The 21,270-nt window shown below is 51.9% G+C and overlaps 1 protein-coding gene across 1 annotated transcript; it reads right to left on the minus strand.

The window, feature by feature from the left end:
* Positions 1-1,432: 1,432 nt before the first annotated feature.
* Positions 1,433-8,945, minus strand: CRYGN (crystallin gamma N). Its single transcript, XM_084787802.1, has 4 exons — positions 8,857-8,945; positions 6,305-6,553; positions 4,011-4,156; positions 1,433-1,620 (listed from the first exon to the last, which is right to left on the minus strand). Exons 1-4 carry the CDS (start codon positions 8,875-8,877, stop codon positions 1,485-1,487), a joined length of 552 nt encoding a protein of 183 aa, XP_084643928.1. The 5' UTR covers positions 8,878-8,945; the 3' UTR covers positions 1,433-1,484.
* Between the last annotated feature and the right edge of the window lie 12,325 nt (positions 8,946-21,270).

The following is a 21,270-nucleotide window of genomic DNA, read 5'->3' on the forward strand; positions in this document are numbered from 1 at the left end:
CAGAAGGTGTCCCTGTGTCTCTCTACCCAGAGACTGCTTAATGACATTCTACCTAGAACAATCCTCTACTGTCCTGGGTGACTCAGGGCCCCCCAGTACATTTATGGGGGGGGTCACTTATCTTTGTCCCCTGCCCAGCACATGGTGACACCATCATCCTGTGTGAACTGAGCCATCTTTAATGGCACTCCCCCCGTTTCTTTCAGTGTAGAGAGGTGGAGATGAGTCCGGAAAGGTGGGAGACACAGGTGCGGGAGGGCCTGGGCCTGCAGGCAGGGTCAGGGAAATACCTGAGCCACCATCTTATCTAGAAACTCTGCCTCAAGGAGACGTTCTGCTCTCACTAGGGAGCTAGCTTGAACAAAACAAAACCCACTGCCTGGGCGCAGGAGTCTCTTCCCTGAGCGGGTTCCATTCCTAGGAACATTCTTTCAAGATTTATACCAAGCCCCAAGGCGGACCTAGTGACTTGAAGAGGCTCTGCCCTGTCCACAGGGAATTTCTGTATATTGGCACCTGGTGCTGTGTGAAGGAGGGGGGCCTAGTGATATCTTGCAGACAGATGCTACTGGACTCTTTTTTTTTTTTTTTTTTTTAGTTTTTTAGTTTTTCAAGACAGGGTTTCTCTGTGTAGCCTGACTGTCCTGGACTAGCTTTGTAGGCCAGGCTGGCCTTGAACTCACAGAGAAACACCTGCCTCGGCCTCCCAAGTGCTGGGATTAAAGGCGTGAGCCACCATGGCTCCGCATGCTACTGGATTCTTAATAGCTTCTTTTTTGTTTGTTTGTTTTTGTTTTGTGAGACCGGGTTTCTCTATGTAACTTTGTCCTAGACTCACCTTGTAGACCAGGCTGGCCTCGAACTCACAGCAATCCACCTGCCTCTGCCTCCTGGGTGCTGGGATTAAAGGCCTGCGCCACCACTTCTTTAAATCTCCATTCCTTGTATTCCTAAAGCCTGGCTCCGCCCCTTTCTTTCACCTGGCCCCACCCCTCCCTACATCTGCCCACTCTTCCTTCACCTTGGCTACGCCCATCCCCGCCTCCTCCGCCCTCCCTGGCCCCGCCCCTCTTTTTCACCTCCCCTTCTCAGCAACCTCCGGGCCCGGTTCTTCTTCTTCTTCCCCTTCCTGCTCTACTTACGGGTTTCCCAACCGTGTTTTTCATTTTCTCCCCCACCCACCCCCTCGCCCCTCCTCTCGGGTAGGCCCCCCAAGGCAGGAGAAAACACCCTGCTGCGTCCTGCTCGCGGGCGCCCTCTTGTGGCTCTGGGCCCCTAGGCGGCGGCCGCTCTGGCTAGGCTTTAGGAGCACGAAGAGAATTGGCCTCCTTGCTCCGCCACGCTTGTCCCCCCCCCCCCCCGCGCCCACCCGCCCGGTTGGGGGTCACCAGCTAGTGAGGGGCCCAGAAAGCACTCCGAGGTCGGCCAGCTCTCCGCTTTCAGCATCTTTATTGCCTCCGTGGGCCGCACGTACCCAGCTGGCACTAGAAGAAGTTGAGCACTCGGCGGAGCGACTGCACGCGCGCGCTGTGGGCCTCCCAGTCGGAGAAGCTGCGGAAGTCGCCCCTCTCCACCACGTACATGCGACCGCGGTAGTTGGGCTCCTCGTAGAGGACCCACCTGAAGGCCAGGGGAAGGGCGGGTCACACGGAGGGAGGGAGCCACGCGGGCACGCCTCCCCGCTCCTGCTCCTCTGTCCTAGCTCCTCACTGCCAGGAGCACCAGCGGCTGATACAGGTTTGGTGCTGGGGTAGGACAAGATGGGGATTGCCCGGTAACTGACCATCTCATGACAAGGGTGAGAGTGACTCGGTGATGCACTCTGCCCAGTCATCCACCAAAGGGCCATTTGCACCCAGTACCCAGCTCCTAACAGGACACCTAACACAAACTGGGGACCATTCCCACTGTGTATCCCCTCAGCCAACAGCCTGCTGGGGCCTGTGATCCAGTGCAGGTGGGCTGTACGGCCTTCATCATACAGGGGAGCTGGAGCCACCAGGACATGAGGCTCAGCAAGGGTACCCCTCTTTGGGGGAGGAGTGTGCACCAGGCCTCCGGTCTTTTACAGCCCAGAGAGGGCTGTGATGAAGGTGATGTGCACCGTGGGCCAGGGAGCGGGGAGATGAGGGTGGTCTCTTCCTAGGAACTGTGTAAGGAAGAGCGTCTCAGCCAATGGAGAGCTGTGGGCGTGGGACCCAGGAAAAGTCACCATGTGGACCCTGGCCGGGCTCTTCCTTCCTGCTCTTTCACCACAGTAGAAAAAAAGCCTTGGCCCTTTCGCCACGGTTCTGCCTGCAGAAGAACTCAGAGAAGGAGAGAGACCCCTGAAGGCTAAATAGTCCATTTCCCTAGCTCTCCACTCCCAAGTTACCATACGCTCCTCCCTTCCTCATCCTGACCCTTCACCTAGTAAGTGACACAGTCTGACAGGAGGAGGATCAAGGGTTGAAAATTAACAAACCGGCCCCCCAGGGTGTGTGTGTGGCACACCTGTTAAAAATCAGAGCAGGCCTGGGTCACCTAACCCTCCTTACATCCACACCCTCCCACCAGAGTCTGTCCTACCCGATTGTGTAGTGCCCCGCCACCTTGGAGCTCTCCTGGGCATTCCAAAAGGAAGAGAGGCCTGCCTGGCAAGACAGCTCTGGCTCCTCCCTAAGCTAGCAGCAACTCCCGAGGGAAAGCAATACAGGGGTCTCTGGCAAGGTGGCGCAACAGATAGGGACACTGGCTGCTCTTCTAGAGGCCCCAGGTTGGCAGTGGCCTTTCCCCCTCCCCCACCCCACACACGGTAGCCTGAGCCTGAGCCCCAGCAGCACAGAGACACACAGGAGTCAGGCTCCTACACCAACCCTTCACAGAGGGGCTGGGATCCTGGGGGGCGGGGGTGGGTGGGTGGGGGTGGGGGGGCGGTGGGTGGGTGGGTGGGGGTGGGGGGGCGGGGGGTGGGTGGGGGTGGGGGGGCAGAGGGGTGGGTGGGGGTGGGGGGGCAGAGGGGTGGGGGGGGTGGGGGGGCGGGGGGGACAGGACAGGTGTGTGGTGGAAGGAGCTCCTCTAGGCTGCAGTTCCTGCGGGGCCTCTGCTACGGAAAGGATCTAAAGTTAACTGCCATCTCAGTTTGTGCTTCTATAACATAGCGACGGCATCTCCAGAATGGGTCAGGGAGACAGGAAGAGATTTCAGTGCTCAGCCCCATCCGTGTTGTGCGCGCACGGGCAGATTGCTGGGGAGATGCAGGAGGAAACCCAGGTGCCCTGCGCCTGTGTGTGTACAGTGAACAGGTGCCTGGGGAGCTGCCCCACGTGGCAAGCGCTGGCTTCCAACAGCTGTTTCGGGCTAGAGAAGACAAGTAAAATTCTGAGATGCTCCTGTCCATCTTTAGGAGAGCTTCTTGAAGCCCGCTTCGCCAACAAGCTGGTGTGGGTGGGGTGTTAGCCACCAGGCAGAGAGGTGTAGGTTCGGGGTCATCTGAACTGGGAAGATGTACCCCCTGAGAGCAGGTGAGGCTTCGGTGTAGTTTTGAACCCTGTTGAGAATCTTTTGAGTCAAGTGACTCAGGAAAACTAGACTGTTTTTCTGTTTTGTTTTGTTTTGTTTTGTTTTTTTGGATTTATTTTTTCTTCCAAGACAAGGTTTCTCTCTGTAGCCTTGGCTGTCCTGGACTTGCTTTGTAGACCAGGCTAGCCTCAAACTCACAGTGATCTGCCTGCCTCTGCCTCCCTTAGTGCTGGGATCAAAGGCGTGCACCACCATGCACGCCTGGCTAGAAATTCAGTCTTGTAGCAGAGATGGCCCTAGCTGCCTAAGTGCCCCTTTTCCTGCCTTTGGCACAGCAGAGGGGATGTCTTGGGGAGCCCCTGAGGCCCTGTGACTTCTTGAAAGCCAGATGGGGCAGTAGCTGTTCACTCCTTGCCTGGAGTGTGTGAGACACACAAAGGCTTGAGGATCGGGGAGCACTGTGCCCACACACCATACCACACCCGTCTGGCAGTCCCAGCTGTACTCACGCTCCGTCCCCATACACCTTGATGGCGTTGACACAGCTCTTGGGCCAGCCCCGGCTCTGCAGGAAGGGGCAGTCCTCCACGAACTCCAGGCACTGGCCTGTGAAGTTGCAGCCCTCGAAGATGTCTATGCGGAAATGCTCTCCGTGCTCCAGGACCCAGGCAGGTGGGGAAGGAAAAGAGAATAGTCCGAGTCTCTCCTCCCTGCGCACAGGGGGAAGGGAACGCGGGACGACTCCTGGCCCCGGGCTGGACTGGGGAGCCAGAGTTTTCCCCATGCCAACATACACACGCGTGCACTCGCGTGCGCGCGCACGCACACACACACACACATACACACACACACATACACACACGTGGGTGTGCACACACACAATTTTCTTCCATGAGATGTGGTGGGAGAAAGGGTTCTGTTACTCTAAGAACCTTCTAAACCATTGAACGGATCCAATCTCCCTCTTTTACAACTAAGGACCCAAGGTCCAGTGAGGACTCTCAATGCTTCCTGGAGACCAGCACGCTAAGACCTGAGCAGGGGGCCACTGGCTCCCTTCAGGCATTGCACTTAGGGGGCTCATGTCCCAGCTTTGGCTCCCCCACCCTCAGCTTCAGGCCAATAGGCAGGCCTCCAAATGATACTGTTTTAGAAATGTAATAGAACCCTTTATGAAAACACTAAACCAAGACATCCAAAACAATGAGGTTCATTTGTTGAAGCCCCTGCGAGCTTCAACTCTGTAAGTCACTAGCCCCAGTGTATCCATTTCCCTGTGTGATCCAGAGGACAGAGGGAGCCCCCTCCCCACTGGCCAGGTGCCTGTGAAGCCCGGGATGGCTCTGACAAGAACAGCCCTCAGGAGATGTCTCATGCACTTTTCGTACAAACAGCATTATTCAGGACCCAGAGCCAGCCATTGTAATGCCTCGCCCCAAAGCCCACAGCCTGGCAGAGACACTAGGAAAGCATTCCTTCAATGAAACGTGCCCAGAGCCCAGCTGACTCTGGAGCTGATGTAGAAAGGAAAAGGGGCCCCATGCAGAGTGGCGCCTGTCCAGACTTCTAAGATGTTGGCCAGAGCCCTGGGTAAGGCATCTGGGATGCCCTGGCAGACAGACACACTGATGAGGGCTGCCCAGAGCCCCGGGTGAAGCATCTGGGATGCCCTGGCAGACACACACACACTGATGAGGGCTGCCCAGAGCCCCGGGTGAGGCATCTGGGATCCCCTGGCAGGCAGACACACTGATGAGGGCTCCCACACTGGTCTTGAGAACAACTCTTGGAGCAGATCTCATTCCTCAAATCCTGACAGAAACTAGACAGAACAGGTCTTTCTCCAGGGGGAGCAGTGCCTCTCATTTGTGCCTCCTCACATACACCAGGTCACAGATGTGCAACTTATAAGCCCTGTCCCCCAGATTCCTTACTGGCCCCCCCTGGCACTTTGGCTTCCTCAATTATCCACACCAAGTTCAGAGGTTGAAGGAAGACCTTGCAAATGCTACAAGGAAACCTGCATGGGTAGATGTTCATGCTCAAAGCAGCCTTACTCTTGTGTGTGTGTGTGTGTGTGTGTGTGTGTAAGTCAGAGGGCAATACTGAGTGTCTTCCTCAATTAACCTTCACCTTACTAAAAAAAATTTTGTTACCGTGTTGTGTATATGTGTACATGCGTGTGTGGAGATCAGACAGTTGTGAGTTCTGTGCTTTCTTCAGCCTTTATGTGCATTTTGGGAACTGAACTTGTACATCTTATTCATCATGTCTTCCACGTTGTTTGAGAAAGAGTCTCTCACTGAACCTGAAGCTTCTCAATTTGGCTAGATTAATTGGTCAGCAGACCCCCACCTGCTGTCTCCACCTCCCCAGCACTGGGGTTACATCACATCTGGCCTTTCATGCATTCTGGGGATCCGAACTCGGGCCCTTGCACTTGTACAGCAGACCCTTTACCAGCTGAGCCATCTCCCCAGCCCTTAGTTTTACTTTGAATGGGTGCATCCCTGTTCAGTTACAATCCAAACATATTTCCAGCCTCTGAAATTTAGCTACATGCTTGGCTCAGAAATCTAAAAGGGTTCCTTGGCACTCCATGGGCTCTTGTGTTCTGTCCCCAAACCCTCTTGGTCCTCACAGCATCTCATATTCATGCCAGGGCGAGTCTGGGCACGGTTCTCTCAATTTTTAAGACATTGCTGTTGGGAGGTGCCCATACTTCTAATTAAATGCCCAGGATGGCCTTAGACTGTTTGAGCTAGTAGCAGTTCCTAGCCCCCGGGGGGAGTGACTCACTCACCATGCCCACAGGCCGACAGGAGCCCATGTGGTCATTGTGGCCGTTCCAGCGGAAGAACTCGGGGTAGTCCCCGTGCTCCAGGATGAACTGCTGTCCTCGGAAGTCAGGGTGGTCAAAGCAGACCCAGGCTCCACTCTCCACACGGATGGAGTTCACTCTGTTCATAAAGCCTCGGTCCTGGAAGTTGTCACAGTCCCCAAAGACCTCCAGCTTCCGCCCTGTGAAGTGCTTGCCCTCGTAGAAAGTGATCTGGAAAGGCCAGGTGACAGCTCAGGCTTGGGAGCCTCTCTACATCCGGGGCCCCAGCATCCTCAGTGCCAGGCATCACAGCAGCACCTGACACTATTTGCTGACAGGGCAGAGAGTGAGTGGTCAGTGGCCAACGGGATGATGTCATCAGGCTCCACTGGGCTTGTGGTGGCAGCGGACACATTGCCCAGCTCTCTGGGGACAGGGGTCTCCCCTTTGTCTAAGTGCCCACTTGAAGTTGGGTTATTTTCAGACTTTCATTGTATTTGTTAGACTCAGCTTGTTATTATATATCACACCCACAATAGCATTAAAGGAAATGTTTTCCATGGCAAAGATGTCATTCAGAGTAAGTTACCATATAACTTAGCATTTACTTTTCCGAGAGTAAAGCTTGTAATTCTGAGAACTGTGGAAGCCTGAGCAGGGTTTGCAGGAGAGGGCTAAATGCCCCTCTTCCCCTCATCTCTGCCCTCCCCCCCCCCCCAGTTTGTTTGTTTTAATTTTATCTATTGATACAGTGCTCTGCCTGCATATACTCTTGCAGGCCAGAAGAGGGCATTAGATCCCATTACAGATGGTTGTGAGACAATGGGAATTGATCTCCCGCCCTCTGGAAGAGCAGTCAGTGCTCTTAGCCTCCGAGCCTTCTCTCCAGTCCCCTTCCCCCCGCTTTTTAAGACAGTGTCTTTGTTGTTGCTGTTGAGTTGTTTTTGGTTTGGTTTGGTTTTCCTTGATAGGATTTCTCTTGTGTAGTCTTGGCTGTCCCGGAACTTGCTCTGCAGTTCAGGCCGGCCCCAAACTCAGAGGCCTGCCTGTCTCTGCATTTGGGGTGCTGGGATTTGACACCACTGCCCAACTTTAGGACAGGGTAGCCTTGAACTTCTGACCCTTCGGCCTCCACATCCTGAAAGTTGAGACTATAGCCAAGCACCACTATGCCTGCAGCGTTGGGGACAGAACCCAGGTCTTTGTGCATTTAGATAAGTTTTCTGCCAGAGGCAGGCAGATCTCTGAGTTCGATGCCAGCCTGGTCTTCAAAATGAGTCCAGGACAGCCACAGCTATACAGAGAAACCCTGTCCCAAAACACAAACAAGAAAAACACTCTGCCATATGAGCCGTATCCTCAGATCCTTTGCTTTTTCTTGGATACTCCACTGAGTGTCACACTTAAAACTTTATGCACGCCTTGTCAGTAATATTGAGAGATTGTCCTTGTCCCAAACTAAACCGACGAGGCAACCATAACCTGCAAATTCACTTCCCACTGTAGGGATTCCAATCTCTCTAACTCTTAGGGCCTCAAGAACTGTGATGTCAGGACTCTGTAGGAATTTAGTCACGTCATCCAGAAACTGTGGTCATCTCAGTCTCACTTTTGCAAAAGAATATAGTGGCATTGTCTTAGAGCCATTGACTTGGCCTTTCTTCCTTTCCTGCTCTGCCAGGCTGGTGCTGTTTGTTACTGAAGCACACCCCAGCCTGTGCTGACAGGTCATGTCTACCACTGCTGTGCTTGCTGGGAGCCTTTGGGGGCCAGAGAGTTTCTGGATCAGCTAGGACCGGGACACTAGAGGAAGGAAAGGCACAGCCAAATTGATGGATGCCCTTCCTGCATAAGGCAGGTCTGCTTAGGGCCTCTAGAACATTCTGGAAGATCTCAGCATTCAAAGGGTTTGAAAGTTCCCCCCAGTTTCCACACATTTCAGAGAACCAGCCTCAAGTCAAATGGGGAGAGGAGCAGAACCTGTAGGGTGGGGAGCAGAGGCCCCATTTTGAGCGCCCTATAGTGAAGAAGAGCCTCTTTTTGACCACGTCACCCATCAGAGACTCACCACTCCAAGCCAGAAGCATCTGGCCGGACCAAATTCCTCCTGGCTTGGAGATCCCAAAAAGGAGGGGTTGGGGAGGGCAACCTTCCTACTCACACACTTCTACACGCCCTCAGCCAACAGAGGGAGGTGCCAGAGCAGGGCATGGTGGCACACACCTTTAATCCCAGCACTCAGGGAGGCAGAGGCAGGTGGATCACTGTGAGTTCGAGGGCAGCCTGGTCTACAGAGAGAGTTCCAGGACAGCCAAGGCTACACAGAGAAACCCTGTCTCTAACAGTCAAAAAAAGAAGAGAGAGAGAGAAAGAAGAAGAAGAAGAAGAAGAAGAAGAAGAAGAAGAAGAAGAAGAAGAAGAAGAAGAAGAAGAAGAAGAAGAAGAAAAGGAAAGAAGGAAGCTTTGCTTGACTTTGTCACACCCAAAGAACACCAGGCATCTATCTGTACCCTCCCCACGCACAGCACACTTACCTTTCCGGAGCGCTGCGCCATTGTGTGTCGCAGGCAGCCGCGGGACCTAGTATATACTCTGTGGTGCCTGCTGGCTCAGCGCCGCCTAGGACAAAAGATTTGCTTGGCTGGTTAGTGATTTGGTTAGTGCTGTCGGGCGTGCTAAGCCGGCGCCGTGACCTACTGGCTGCCCCTGTGTCACACAGAAGTGACCTAGTCCTCAATGCCTCTTGATCCGACCTCCCCACCCCCACCCCCGCCCAACCCACTGCTGCCCCGCTGAGTCAGGGCCTCAGCACCCTGGTTTGGGAGAGTCCCCTTAACCCCTTGTTTTGCCCCCTCCCCCAAGAGCTGCGGCTCAGGGCCCCTGACCTGGGAAGTTCGCCTTTCCCACCTGGCTGCCTGCTCTCCAGGTTCTACCTATTTGTCTTTCTGGACAAGGGATGGAATCCAAGCTTCCCAAGGACAACAGTAGCTGTGGACCTTTCCTCTGCCTGGTGCGGCATTGGGGGTGGGAGGCGGGGTGTAGGACCCCAGACTCTATCTACCCCTCCCACACTTTCAACTGTCATTTCTTTTTTCTCTCCCGTGAAGATCACAGGTGACACCTTCCTTGATCCCTGCTTCATACAGTAGGGGACCCATAGTACTTTGAGTTCAAGGGTTTCAGTACCTGAGCCCTAAGTACAGAGGATCTGTTTACAGAGTGATGTACCCACTGACCCGAGGTGTCAAGATTTGCTAAGCCCACAGGAGTGTATAAAAGTCTCAAGAGTAGCCGTGGCTGGCCTGGAATTTACTCTGTAGGCCAGGCTGGCCCTGAACTCAGAGTCTTACCCGCCTTCTAAGTGCTGGGACTAAAGGGGTACACCATGCCCAGCTGGACTTGAGCAATTTTAGAGTAACTGTACAGAGAGCAAAAGTATAGAGAGCTGCCTAGTATTCCCCTGGCCCTGCCTTCACACCTCAGTTACAATGACAAATGTTACATATCACTGTCACCCGGGGCTGGAGTTTATATCCAGGGTAACCCTTAGCATTATATAGCTTAAAACATATGTGCCAAAAGAGCTCAGAACACAGCGTCATGCCAGAAACGCAGCTCTTACCCTGTCCAGGAAAAGGTGATAACAAGGATGATTTAGTTTTTTGAGACAAGATCTCTCTTATGTAGCCCTGACTGTTCTTGTGCTCTTTGTAGGTCAGACTGGCCTAGAACTCACAGAGATCTACCTGACTCCTTTTTCTTTCTTTCTCTCTTTCTCTCTCTCTTTCTTTCTCTCTTTCTTTCTTTCTCCCCCTCCCCCCCCAGACAGTGTTTCTCTGTGTAGCCTTGGCAGCCCTGTACTCACTTTGTAGACCAGGCTGGCCACGAATTTACAGTGATCCACCTGCCTCTGCCTCCTGAGTGCTAGGATTAAAGGCGTGCGCCACCACACCCACCTCCTTTTTAGAACTTTTAAAAAAAGGTTTGTTTTTTTGTTTTGTTTTTGTTTTTTTGTTTTTTGTTTTGGTTATTGGTTGGTTGGTTTAGTTTATTTTTACTTATTTATTTTTTAAAAAATTTATTTATTTATTATGTATACAATACCCTGTCTACAAGCCAGAAGAGGACACCAGATCGCATTATAGATGGTTGTGAGCCACCATGTGGTTACTGGGAATTGAACTCATGACCTTTGGAAGAGCAGTTGGTGCTCTTAACCTCTGAGCCATCTCTCCAGCTCTATTTCTTAATTTTTGGAGACAGAGTTTTTCTGTGTAGCTCTGGCTGTCCTGGACTCACTTTGTAGACCAGGCTGGCCTTGAACTCATGGAGATCCACCTCCCAAGTGCTGGGATTAGAATTTTTTAAAAACTTAGACAGGCAGAGGAACCCTGTCTCGAAAAAAAAAAACAATTTTTTTCAACTTAATTTTCTGTGCATGAGTGTTTTACTTGCATGTATATCCATGAATACCTAGTGTGTACAGAAGCCAGAAGATGGTGTTGGATCCCCTGGAACTGGAGGTACAGATGTGAGCTGCCGTGCAGGTGCCGGAAGTGAGCATGGTCCTCTGGAAGTGAGCATTCTTGACGTCACTGCAGAAAAGAGTGTCAGGATGAGCCACTATGAGGCAGAGCTGGAGTTTATTAGGAAGAGAGTTTAGTCATGGGGGTTAATATAAGAGGGGTGCCGGGGAGGGTACACACCTCAGTATAAGTGTGGCTTCTCAACGCTCACACCTGGGTATCTTAGCAGTAACTGCACAGAGGTTCTTTAAAAACTTTATTATTTGAAGCTTGGTGTGGTGGCGCACGCTTTTAATCCCAGCACTCAGGATGCCTCTACCACCAGAGCACTTTGTAGACCAGGCTGGCCTCAAACTCACATCGATCCTCCTGCCTCTGCCTCCCGAGTGCTGGGATTAAAGGCATATGCCTGGCCAATAATTAATTTTTTAAAAAAGTTTAAAAAAGATTGCAGAGGCCTGGCGTGGTGGGTCACGCCTGTAATCCTGGCACTTGGGAGGCAGAGGCAGGAGGATCTCTATGACTTTGATCCTGGTCTACAAAAGTGAGTCTAGGACAGCCAAGGCTACACAGAGAGACCCTATCTCAAAAAACAAAAACAAAACGAAATATAAAAAGCAGAGAGTTGTGTCCTGGAGTTCCGGAGGCTCCCAGCAGGCACAGGGCAGGAAGGCAGCAGTAACCAGGTGGCACCTTCTTTAGTTAACTGAGAATCGGGCAAGAATGAATTAAGAGTGAAAATCACAAGGTTGCTTGGAGAAATGCCCCAAGATCCCGAGGGCCGGTCGGCCTGGTTAGTTCTACCTAGAGTCAGCAGGGCATGGATGCTCCAATGAATGAAGAAACAGACGTGGGCGGGCATTTGCAAGTCCTGGCAGCCAGTCAGCCATGTGTCCCGCCCCTCCCCACCCCACCCCCACCCCAGTTCCCGCTCCTCCCCATTCTAGGGCAGGGAGAGGAGCTCCAGTCTTTCTCCCAAGTTAGGAGGAGTCAGACAGGCACAGAAATGGACCTGTCTGGTGAGGCAAGTCTGGACTGCGATCTTGATGGCCAGGGTTTGGGAATGACACGTGATGAAGCCTGCCCCCTAGTGGTGATCTCAGTAACTACACCCCAGGGAAATGACTGAGCACAGCAGGTGGGGTCTCCCACAGTCTGTCTGCCTGTTCCTTCTTTCCTCCACCTCTGCCCCGCTTCTCTCCCTCATTCTGAGACAGGGTTTCACTACATAGCCCTGGGGGCCTGGTCTGCCCCACAATGATTCTCACCTTTCCTACTGCTTGCGAGCCTTTAATACACCACAACATGAGGAATGTTGTGGCGAGCCCCCAACCATAAGATTATTTTCGTTGCTACTTCCTAACTGTAATTTTGCTACTGTTATGAATCGTAATGTAAATATCTGTGTTTTCCGGTGGTCTTAGGCGACCCCTGTGAAAGGGTGATTCGACTCCACCGTGGTCGCGCCTCACACGTTGAGAACCACTGACTACGTGGGGCGTCCTTGCTGATCACTTCTCATGCAGACAGTCTGGGCTTTAATTCACACTTCAGGCACAGATTTTTGAAGCTAGCCTGTGAGTCATTATCAGATGAGGAGGTGTAAACATAGATGAGGCAGAGAGAACTGAAGAGGCAGATCTAACACAAGGGCATCAATGGGTAAAAGCTACGTCCTCCCAACACAGCAACAAGCTGGAGGGATGAGAAGCTATAATTAGCTACAGAGGCAGAGGCATGAATTTTGCACTCAAATCCTCACACACCCCCGGCCTCCCGGGGGCCCCACCCCCACCCCCGCCCCCTGCCCCACCTCGTGCTTGTTTGCTGTGTGATCTTGGCCACAGTGCTGTGCCTCATTCTCCACACCTGAATGTGGAGCTAACAATCCACACCTCACAGGATCGGTGAGCAAATCAGTGAGTAAGTGTGCCTTAAGTCCTAGCTGATGCCTGGCTGCAGGCGACACCATAGGGGCCTGAGGTGGTGGCACACACCTTAAACACAGTCCTCAGGAGGCAGAGGCTCTCCACAAGCTCTAGGTTCACAGAAAGACTGGGTCTCAAAAAATAATGAAGACACTTGATTGTAATGGAACTTTTGGTTTCTTTGTAAACTTAGTTATGTAAATATGTAAAATCCCAAGTGTGGGATTTTAGTTTGGGCTTTAGTTTGTCCACAGTTTGTAATTGTCTCATGCAAGGCATGGTCTTTGCCAGCTGGTAATGGCCTGTCTCTTGCAGCATGGAGAGGGGTGTGGTCTAAGACTCTGAGGAGATAAATTGGAGAGCCCGGAGAGAGAAGGTGTGGTGTGAGGTGGTGGCATGTAGTGTGTAGCAGTTTAGAGAAACCAGAGACAGAAGGGTGTGGTAGCCAGAGAGAAATGTCTCATCACAGTGGCTCAGAGGAGACTGCCCTCTGTGTTTGTTGTTGATGGAGACTGGTATTGCCCCAAAAGAACCTAATGACTCTAAACAGCTGGGATAAATAAAGTGGTTTGTACCCCGTCTCCCTACTAACATTCTTTCTTGTAGCTAGGGTAAGAAGTTGGTGGAAGGTAGGTAGAGGCTTCAATGCCCCAAATAAAATAGTTAAAAAAACCAATTGTCAGCGGGTATGGTGGTGCACTCCTTTAACCCCAGCACTCGGGAGGCAGAGGCTGTGGGTTTGAGGCCAGCCTGGTCTACAAAGTGAGTCCAGGACAGCCAAGACTACACAGAGAAATCCTGTCTCGAAAAAAAAAAAACTCAACAACAATTGTTAACACTTGATTCCAACTGCTGTCTCTACACAAGCATGCACAAGTAAACACAGAGTGCGCGTGCATGCGCGCGCGCGCGCGCGCGCACACACACACACACACACACACACACACACACACACCATGCTGTGCAATTTTCACTGGCACCCATGCCAAAACAGAAACTGCACCATCCAACATGAACTTCCCATTAACCCTTCCTGCAGCCCCTCCTCCTCCTTCCCCCCTCCCCTGAAACAGGGTTTCTCTGTGTAACAACAGTTCTGGCTGTCCTGCAATTTGTTCTGCAGACCAGGCTGACCTACACAGTGGTCTGTCTGCCTCTGCCTCTTGAGTGCTGAGATTAAAGGCACATGCCACCATACCTTGTTTCTTTCTTTCTTTTTCATTTCTTTTGGTTTTTTTTAAAACAGAGATTCTCCATGTATCCCTGCCTATCCTGGACCTCCCTCCGTAGACTAGGCTGATCCCAAACTCAGAGATCTGCCTTACTCTGCCTCCCAAGAGCTGGGATTAAGGCATAAACCACGACCGCCTACCTTGTGACTGGTTTATTTCACAGAGCAAAATGTCTTCCAGATTCAGAGATGTCAACTTTCTTCTTTTTGAAGACTGACCAATATTCCACATATGTAGATAACTGGTCTTCTTATGCATCATTGAGAAAAGCCAAAGCAGGAAGCAGAGGCAGAAAACCACAAAGGAATGCTGCGTACTGCCTTGTTCATGTGCTGCTTACCTTCAGCTATTTTTCTTATAGCCCAGGCCCACCTGTCTAGGAATAGGGCCACCCATAGTGGGCGTGGCCTTACAACATCTATTAGCAATCAAGAAAATGTTCCTGTGGGCTGGGCACAATCTTTCTTCCCAGGAGGAGCCATCCCAGGTCTGCTCTCCTGCTGTATGAACATGTGTGTGTGGATCAGCTGAGGGACCCCTGCCAAATTGTTGGGCATCAAACAAGAGTAACAGCAAAATCGAACTATTCCAGATTGCAATGCCACTTGCATTTAACACCCCCAGACTGTCACTAACTGCATCAGAGGAAGAGGAACACCAGAGCGAGCCCAGACGGACGAAGTAGGATTTGAGAGACAATAGCTCAGACAGTGATAAAATATGCTGATTACCACTGGCTGCTAGCAGTCTTTCTAAAAAAAGAAAAGAAAGGAAAAATGTGTCCTTATAGAGAGGGGTCTAATAAGCATTGGGGGAAGCTCTTCTTTAGTGTGTGGTGCTTGGGGGGGGGTGTGTCAGACTCTGGGCTTTGTGTGTACTAGGGAAATACACCCCACAGACCTACATCCTCAGCCTCTGCAATAACTATGTGTTTGTTTGTTTGTTTGTTTGTTTTTGGTGTTGTTTTTCCAAGATAGGGTTTCTCTGTGTAGCCTTGGCTGTCTTGGACTTGCTTTGTAGACCAGGCTGGCCTTGGACTCACATGGATCTGCCTGTTTCTGCCTCCCGAGTGCTGAGATTACAGGTGTGCGCCACCACGCCCAGCTGATAACTATGCTTTTTAAATGCATAGCTGTGAATGATAGAAATTTGAGGGTTAGCACAGCAAGAACTGGATTCCAAATGATCAGAGGGAAAGACTTTATGGATGCCTTCACCAGCCAGACAGAATGTTGGGAAGAGGAAACAAGCTGGTGCGGTGGTGACACACGCCTTTAATCCCAGCACTCAGGGAGGCAGAGGCAGGTGGATCGCTGTGAGTTCCAGGCCAGCTTGGTCTACAAAGCAAGGCTACACAGAGAAACCCTGTCCCGAAATAAACAAGCAAAAAACCCACCTATCCCCCCAAAAGAAAGAGGAAACAGTAAAAACAAGCAAAAAACAAAACAAATAAACAACAACAACAAAACCAACCCAGGCCCAGTGGGGAGAGGGACCTGCCACCACGCATGACCACCTGTGGTAGACTGAGTGACAGTGGTCCTCATAGGTTCCTATGCTTGAATGCTTGGTTCCCAGGTGTTAGAACTGTTTGGGAAGGATTAGGAGGCATGGCCTTGTGGGAGGAGGTGTGGCCTTGTGGGAGGAGGTGTGGCCTTGTGGGAGGAGGTGTGGCCTTGTGGGAGGAGGTGTGGCCTTGTGGGAGGAGGTGTGGCCTTGTGGGAGGAGGCGTGGCCTTGTGGGAGGAGGTGTGGCCTTGTGGGAGGAGGTGTGTCACTCAGGGTGGGCTTTGAGGTTTTAAAACCCTACACCATCCCCAGTTAGCTCTCTCCGCCTTGTACTTGTGGAACAAAAGGTAAGCTCTCAGCTACTACTCCAGTGCCATGCCTGCCTACTCCATGCCCGCCTACCTGCTGCCATGCTCCCCACCATGACGGAAGGAGAGACCCGAATCCTTGTCTTCTGACCTCCACAGGAGCACTGTGGCATGCGTAACCCCAAAAACATACAAAATAAATCAGTGAAGATGTAATAAAAAAAAAAGATCAAATAAAGCATGTTATTTAAGACATAGTCTCACTGTGTAGCCCTGGCTCATCTGGAACACACTCTGTAGAACGGCCTGGGGCCTCGAACTCATTAGAGACCCACCTGCCTCTGCCTGCCAGGTGCTGAGATTAAGGGCGTGCATCATTGGGGCTGGCAAACTCTGGAAGGCTTTGCCACTGGATAGGGATGTGGGGTGGGGGTGGGGTGAAGTGGGGGACGCACAGCCAGGGACTGAGGTTGCAAGCTCCTTCTCAGGGTCCCAGGACCAGCTCCCTATGCCTGCTTTCTTCTCCCACTCTCCCTGCCTCAGCACCAGCCAATGAGAGTGGGGTATGATGAGGACCCATTGTACGGCTCCCTCGTGCCATCCTTCCCCAAGGGGGAAGCTTCGGCCTTCCTCTGCTAGCTGGAAGATTTATGTCACCGGGAGATCCCTGTGGTCACTCAGGGGCAGAGTTGGTATCAGACAGCTCTGTGCCACACCCTGTATGTGTTCTCCCTGTGTCTCCAATGCCACTGACCCCTGGAAAGGGATCTGGGGTCATCCTGACATGACATGATCCCTGTCCTACTGTGAGCCACCCAATCCCTGCCCCTCTTGGTCGGCAGTGAGGTTACAGAGAAGGCAGAAGGAGCAGAATCCAGCAGTGATTATGTGCGCTCGAAACATGGGTGCAGGAATGGGGCCCCGCAGGCACAAATGTCCTTCAGTTCACCCACTGAAATCTCAGGAACGACGGAGTGTTTCAGGAATGTTACGCAGTGTGGCCCTGTGCTTCTGCGAACCTCAACTCTGCCTCCAGCTCAGGGCTTAGCTGCAGTTCTAAGATGGAGAAGCAGGAAACAGCGAGGGCTGGGGAAGGTGCCAAGGAAGGGGAGGAGGGGCCAGGAGGAGTGATGAGTGATGCATCATCTGCCTAGCTCACCAGGGGAGCAGGCTCAGAAAGCTGTGGTGGCCCCTGCTCTGAGGGTGGGGTTTTGACCCCTGCTGTCACAGAGGAGCAGTGAACTTGATAGTTTTCATCAAAGCTGCCACGAAGTTCCTGAAAAATCACCCAGGTGGCCATTGTCATCATGGCTCTCAAGCTGCAGCTGGAGGACTTGTTTACGGTTCTCTATAGTCCCTCAAGCAAGTGGGGGGGGGGGGGGGGAGACTCAGATGCCTAGGATGCAAGAGGGTTTCTACCTAGCAAGGCGATAGTCCCTTTGGTGTCTGCATGTTGAAGCTGGAGCCTCTCAGAGGACCCCGTGAATTGATCATAAGGACGCTTAAGGCCCGCAAGGGACTGGGGTGCAGGGTCACCCCCAGGGTGTGTACAGCCAAGCAAATGTTTTTCTTGCAGGACCACAATCTATATGAATGATTTCAGTCAGCACAACTGAATCACCTTGGTGGCCCCAATCTTGGATGACCTAGACCCTGTGCCACCACACCCTTAGTCCCAGCACCCAGGAGGCAGAGGCAGAGGCAGGCAGAGCTCTGTAAATTCAAGGCTAGCTTAGTCTACACCAAAAGAGTTCCAGGACAGCAAGGGCGACACAAAGAAACCCTTTCTCAGACAAACAAACAAACAAGCCAAATTGAGGACTTACTTTTTTTTTTTTGGCTTTCGAGACAGGGTTTCTCTGTGTAGTCTTGGCCATCCTAGACTCGCTTTGTGGACCAGGCTGGCCTCCAACTCACAGAGATCCACCTGCCTCTGCCTCTGCCTCTCAAGTGCTGGGATTAAAGGTGTGCGCCACCACACCCCAGCGAGGATTTACTTTTAGTTTTTGCAGGGAGACAATTTAATCCTGCTCAAGAGACGGCTGGAACCACCTGGGCTCAGACAAGGTTGCATTTCACAGATGGGGAAGCAAAGGGTTGCAGGTTACGTAGCTGGCAATAGGTGGTCACAGCCAGTTCAGACTGCTCCTTTACTCCCGACCTCACACCAGGTGCTGCAGGGAGGCAGGAGCCTGGGGCCCCTCTGAGCATCACTTCAGTACCTTTTTGCACCACTTACAGATGCAGGAAGGTTGTGCCAAGCAGCCTCCTTCACAGCCTAGGAGATGCAGACATCAGCACGGAAAGGGAGCCTTTCAGCTGCTCCGGCCTCTGTAGTAGGCTGCTGCGGCATTTTAGAGTGAAGCTCAGCATGCTTGCCTCACCATCAAGGTTACATGAGAAAGGCTCTGACCTACTGGACTCTGCCAGTCCATATGCAGTAGGAGTGAAAGACAAAGCCACCAGGTAGCCTGATGCCTGCCTCAGTGCAGAGCCTTTCTCTGCTACGTACAGGCTGGCCCTGCCCAGGCCTTTGGGCAGCAGAAAGAACCATGGGAAAGGTCTTGATTAACTGAGGCCACAGTATTTGGAATCTATGCTGTCATTGGTGAAAGTATATATCATAAAAATCATAGAGCCAGGGCACATGTCTTTAATCCCAGCACTCAGGAGGCAGAGGTAGGCGGATCTCTGAGGTCGAGGCTAACCTGGTCTACAAAAAGAGTCCAGACCAACCAAGCCTACACAGAGAAACCCTGTCTCAAAAAACAAAAACAACAAACACAACACAATAGGACCAGTGGTATGCACTGACATCCTCCCAGCTAGTCAGGAGGCTGAATCAGAGCTGAGTTTCAGGGCCAGCCCTTTTGATAAGCAAACCAGTCCTGTGGGAGCTGATGTGGGGCCTTCAACATCCACCTGGTTCCTGATGATGAGCCAAGGTCTGGTTACTACAGCTTGCCTAAACTGTTGAGCACTGGCTGGTCCACATGCTACTGCATTGCAATAACCGTTGGGGACTGAGCGCTGAAGGCCCCAGCTAGTGACACGGGACACTGAGCAGCAGGTCACGGGATGAGTGAATAATGGCAAGCTTGCATTTCTATTACCATGGCAGCAGAATCCAGTGTTCTTGATGCTACGGGTCAAACTGGCACGAAGGATTTTTCTCAGCCTTTGTAAGCTGGTGTGGAGAGGCCACTCGGGAGCCCACTCTGCCTGGGTGGATGTGGAACTTGGGGGCAAGTTCACATTGCTGTAGAAGTCTGGAGCCGCCCACCATGTTGGTGACTGCTAGGGAAACAGGAAGCTTTGCAAAGCAGTGAGGACTGAATTCTGATGACATCTCAGGGAGGCCATCAACGGTCACTTATGAGCTGTGACTGTGTTTGTCAAAGGCTCTGGAAACATGCAAGCCTGCAGATTTTTTTTGTTTTGTTTTGTTTTGTTTTTCAAGACAGGGTTTCTCTGTGTAGCCTTGGCTGCCCTGGACTTGCTCTGTAGATCAGGCTGGCCTCGAACTCACAGAGTCCAAAGGAGTTACCCAATAGTACGCAGGTGCAGAATTGGGGTCCTGAGTCCTATTTAGTCCAGCTACTAAACTGAGGGCCCTGGCTGTAAGGCTCAGCTGTGTTCAAACTTGGTCCAGTAGAAACAATGGGCTAAGATGGAGGATCACTGCCAGCTGCCCCTTGACCTCTCTGAACTACAGGCCTCCCCCCTGTAAATAGGGAGGGTTCGTGAGGTTAATTCAGTCACGCTTTTGCTTTCCAGGAAGTTGCCAAGAGGGGGAGACAGCAGGAAGGAGGGCAAAATCACCATTTTGCTCTATGCAAAACTTTCCGCTAGGGGGATGTAAAGGCGTTAAGGCAGTTCCGGACTTTTCTTTTTTTCTTTTTTTTTTGGGAAGGGAGGGGTTTGGAGACAGGGTCTCTCTGTGTTAGCCATGGCTGTCCTGGACTCGCTTTATAGACCAGGCTGGCCTCCAACTCACAGCGATCCACCTGCCTCTGCCTCCCATGTGCTAGGATTAAAGGTGTGCGCCACCACGCCCGGCTCCCGGACTTTCCTAGAAACACTTTGGCAGGCAGAAACCAGCCTGCTCCTTTGCACATGCTTTGAGCTGAGGCGCTCAGTTCTCAGGCACACAGATTTTTTTGGGGGGGGGGGGAGGAGGCACCCAGCTTCAAGATCAGAAGCAGCAGCATATTCTGGGTACGCTGTACGAACTCCAGATCAGCAGTGCTGCATTCTGAGTCTGATTGTATCAGGCACGCAGTGGATACTAAGTGTGAAGACGCCTTTCCACACAGTAGGAGAGGCACTGATTACAAAGGAAGGCCTGGCACTGCCATACAGTGGACAAATGTCGCAGCAGGTGGAATGCCCAGAACGTGTGGGACGCAGACCACAGAGGTGGGCTGCCATTGGCCATGACTGGCCTCAGTACACAACGGGAAGGCTGCTGAGCGCTGACAGCAGGACTCTCCACAGTCTGTGAGCTGACAAGACTCCCCTTATGAAGGGAAAAGGGCTGCACGTGAACAAACTCTTTAGAGAATTCATCATGAGAAGTCTTGCTTTGTAGGAAGTATTAAGGTACCCTTTAGGATGAGACAAAGGACCACGAGACAGGAGCTGTAATCTACACAAAGAACCACAGGACATCTGCAGAGGTGTGAGATAAGAGGTAAAAGGCACTGGAGAGATGGCTCAGCAGTTAAGAGCATGTACTGCTTTGGCAGAGGCCACAGTTTGATTCTCAGCATGCAGGCTGGACAGCTCATGGGCTTCTATACAGCTCCGGGGTACTCAATGCTTCCGAGCGCCATGGGTAATCACACACGTGTGCACACACCTAGACATACAACACAATAAAACTGAGCTAGGTGTGGTGGCGCATGTCATTAATCCCAGCACTCGGGAGGCAGAGGCAGGAGGATCACTGTGAGTTCGAGGCCAGCCTGGTCTACAAAGCGGGCCCAGGACAGGCAAGGCTACACAGAGAAACCCTGTCTCAAAAAACCAAAAATCAAAACTAAAACCAACAAAACCACAAAACAAACAAACAAAACACCTAAAACAGGTAAAAAGATGACACATGGGTCACATACACCTCTCTCCTTCCCACCCCCACCCCCTTTCTGGGGACTGAATCTAGGCCTCCTGCACAGGGGAGCTCTGTCCCACTCCCATAGTTTTTTGGGGTTTTGTTTTCTTCCCCCCATAGGGTTTTCTGTGTAGCTTTGGCTGTCCTGGAACTCACTCCATAGACCAGGCTGGCCTTGAACTTGGGGATCTGCCTCCTGAGTGCTGAGATTAAAGATGTACACATCTGGCCTTTCATCTCTCATATTTTTTTTTGTTTGGTTTTTGGCTTTTCAAGACAGGGTTTCTCTGTGTAGCCTTGGCTGTTCTGGACTCGCATTGTAAACCAGGCTGG

This window comes from Acomys minous (assembly GCF_964271855.1).
Source record: "Acomys minous genome assembly, chromosome: 6".
In the NCBI taxonomy this organism is placed as follows: Eukaryota; Metazoa; Chordata; class Mammalia; order Rodentia; family Muridae; genus Acomys; species Acomys minous.

Bases quoted from the DNA above. Each gene is read 5' to 3' on its own strand.
- CRYGN (XM_084787802.1), bottom strand. From the start codon at position 8,877: ATGGCGCAGCGCTCCGGAAAG. The intron at 6,554-8,856 runs GTAAGTGTGCTG...TGGCCTTTCCAG, and splicing joins TGGCGCAGCGCTCCGGAAAG to ATCACTTTCTACGAGGGCAA. The intron at 1,621-4,010 runs GTGAGTACAGCT...CCTGGCCTTCAG, and splicing joins AAGGTGTATGGGGACGGAGC to GTGGGTCCTCTACGAGGAGC.